Source organism: Sinocyclocheilus grahami, unplaced genomic scaffold, assembly GCF_001515645.1.
Source record: "Sinocyclocheilus grahami isolate Dianchi unplaced genomic scaffold, SAMN03320097.WGS_v1.1 scaffold3464.1, whole genome shotgun sequence".
Classification (NCBI taxonomy): Eukaryota; Metazoa; Chordata; class Actinopteri; order Cypriniformes; family Cyprinidae; genus Sinocyclocheilus; species Sinocyclocheilus grahami.
The window spans coordinates 1-3,085 of record NW_015508588.1 but is presented as its reverse complement, the minus strand read 5'-3'; the positions used below and the strand labels follow the sequence as shown (position 1 = coordinate 3,085).

The 3,085-nt window shown below is 38.8% G+C and overlaps 1 protein-coding gene across 1 annotated transcript in view; it reads right to left on the bottom strand.

The window, feature by feature from the left end:
* The window catches only part of LOC107576301 (clathrin interactor 1-like), a gene marked incomplete at its 5' end in the record, with an annotated part of 3,512 nt that extends 796 nt beyond the window's left edge, over positions 1–2,716 (bottom strand). The window contains 2 exons of the mRNA XM_016262504.1: positions 448–622; positions 2,447–2,716. Of these exons, the coding sequence (XP_016117990.1) occupies positions 448–622; positions 2,447–2,716 (445 nt within the window). The remainder of the gene's footprint in view (positions 1–447; positions 623–2,446) is intronic.
* Positions 2,717–3,085: the final 369 nt, after the last annotated feature.

Below are 3,085 nucleotides of genomic sequence, written 5' to 3'. Positions count from 1 at the left end.
ATTTAAATCAGTACAGCCAGCGAAGGATCGAACGCAACTGTTTTGAATGAGCGCACCTTTTTTTAACAACCAAAAAGTGGCTGTTTCTTTGTCTGTTGAGGAAGTACAGACGATCCTCTCATTGATAGCAGAGGAGCGGATCCAGCGAGAGCTTGATGGGGTGACGCGGAATGAAAATGTTTTTCAGGAGTCGCGGCAGTAGAGGCGGCGCAAATATAACCACATGTGAATAATCCCGCCCATTCTAATGCAATACTAAACTGCAGTGGAAATGCAAACCGAGCCGAGCCGAGTCGTACCACGCCATAAGTAGCAGGATTATTGATGATACCTCAAGGAACAAACTTTTCACAACTCAAGGCAAGGCAATCTGACCTGAATCATGGAGATAACTGTGAGGGTAGAAAGAATAACTACAATATCGACAGTTTGTTTAGGATTTCTAACCTTGCTGCATCATGGTGTTGAGTGTGGGCTGTGTGGGTTTGGGAGGGTTCAGGCCTGCCGACAGGAAATCCAGGCTGATGTTCACGCTTGGGTCTGACCAGGTGGCAGGCATTGATACCTTCCCGCCTGACTTCTGCAGTCCCATCTGCTGGGGAAATAACGGACCTCCTATTGTCTGAAAAAGAAAGAGCAAAAAGTTAATTACTGTAAATTATATCTTATAATTACAACAGAATATACTCCATTAAACTCAATTTACAGCATAGTTTTTAAATTGATAATTTAATATGACGATTTACAATAAGAGAATACTGAACAATATATTGACTGTACTGCAGCACGTTTTAATATTAATATTTTAGGTGACTCATCCTTTTTGTAAGAAAATGTTGGTTTGATTATAATACCACGATTGATTATAATAGTTCCATGAAGGAAAAAAACTGGATCTTCGACATGTATCCATTTAACTCAACCCGCCTCTGAACTTCAAACGGATTCACCATGTATTATTCTGTTCCTACGACGGCGTTACACCATGAGAATATATTTGAGTGTACTACTTCAATTTGCACAGTCATTAAAGCTGGGTTCTATTCATTAGCTGTTGATTCGATTTTGAGATGTGGACATTGCACTCAAAAGTGGAGGCAGATAAACTTGAGTCGCGGGGCGGGTTTAAGTAGACTAAGGCCACATACACATTGCAGCTAAATTCACATTTTAGAGCTTAATCCTGTTCTGTACACACACAATTCAGTAATTTAGAGTAACAATCACATTCTACAACCGGATTAACTCCGAATTACCTGAAATATTCAGGTAGTGACAACTGCACTCACAAAAAAATAAAAATAATAATAATAATAAGTGTATCCGAGTTGTAATCACAGGGAACAATGTATGTCTTACAGTTTTTCAAAACTGCTTAGACACTAAAAGTGGTACTTGAGGCCCACTCAGTGAAACAATTCACTCATATGCCCAATCTTTAGAACAAGTCTGCAAAACTACAAGCACATTACGTGCTTTAAACTCTAAACACAGTTCTCTACATTATACACATCATTCAAAACTAACAGCGCTTTTGTTTCATTTGGGAAATGCCGCACTCATTTACTGAGTAGACTAAGGCCACACACACATATATTTTAATTATTTACTATGTGTGTGTATATGTGTGCGTGTGTGTATATGTACAGTATATATATATACATACACACACACACACACTAAATACTGAATATGCATACAAGCCAAGTTAGAGAGTCAACTTTATTTCTAAAGCGCTTTATACAATATAGATTGTTTCACAGCAGCTTCACAATAGTATCAAATTCTGCTGTAAAGCAGATCTAACAAGTCAAGAGTGTCATTATACAGCTCAAGTTAGTTCAGTATTTATTCAGTTCAGTTTCATAACCGTGTAGAATTCATCAGTTGTATATACATACTGTATATACAGTATATATGTGCATATGCATGTATGTGCGAATGCTATGACAAACTCTGGTGTACTCCACTGCATTCTGAACAAGCAAAAGACTCACGAGAGTAGTTAACTCTGTATCGTTTTAAGAACCGAGCCCAAACAACAAGCCCAAAGATGCTTTAAAAGCATCACTTATAATAAGTGAACATGACAACATTTCATGAGCAGCCTTCCAAAATATAGAACGCACTTGTTCTAAACTTAAATGCGATCGTCACTCCTGAAGTCCTGCATAGATCATCAGCCAGACATCTGTGGTTTCACAGGAAGGTCCAGCTACAAACAAAAGTAGTAAATCTAATTTTTTTTTGGACCATGTAATGTTCAATGATAATGACTATCATTGAACATTACATGGTCCAAAAAAAAATTAGATTTACTACTTTTGTTGACAACACTGCAGGTGCACAAATCGCACCTACTTTGAGGTCAAAATGTATACCTGCTATGCAAAATGCATACAGGTTGGCAAATCTGAAAGCCTTTCTGAACTGAACCGGTGTTTACCTGCGATCTGGACAGAGGTGTGGTTGCATTCTGCGGGCACATGTTGAAGGGCATGCTTTGGGATGCGCTGAGGCTGCTGTTGTTGGGGGCCATCAGGTCAAAGAGGTCAGCGGAAGGCGGTTGGGTGGATGTGGGCACTGGGGCGGCTGGAGTGGGTATGTCACTGAACAGGTCTGGGATGGCAGACTGAGCAGTGACAGCAGGAGGACTGGTGGAAGAGAAGGTGTTCCAGTCACCAAACTCACCGTTACCAGTAGACAGCGAACCTGAGGAGATAGAGAACCATTAAATAAATCACACACATATACATACTACCGTTCAAACATTTGGGGTCAATAAGAATATTTTCCCAAATAAATAAATTTTATTCAGCAAGGATGCATTAAATTGAAGTGACAAGACTTTAACATTGTTACAAAAAAAAATCCCTTCTCTGTGGAAGCCCGTTCCCGCCATTGAATAAAAATTAAAAAAAGGTAATTGCGACTTTGTCTCTCACAATTCTGACTTTTTTTCATGCACTTTTTTTCTCAGAATTGCATGATATAAATTCGTATTGCGAGAAATAAGGTCAGAATTGCGTGAAATAAAGTTGCAATTAAGTTTTATAAAGTCCGAATTGTGAGATATAAAATTGCA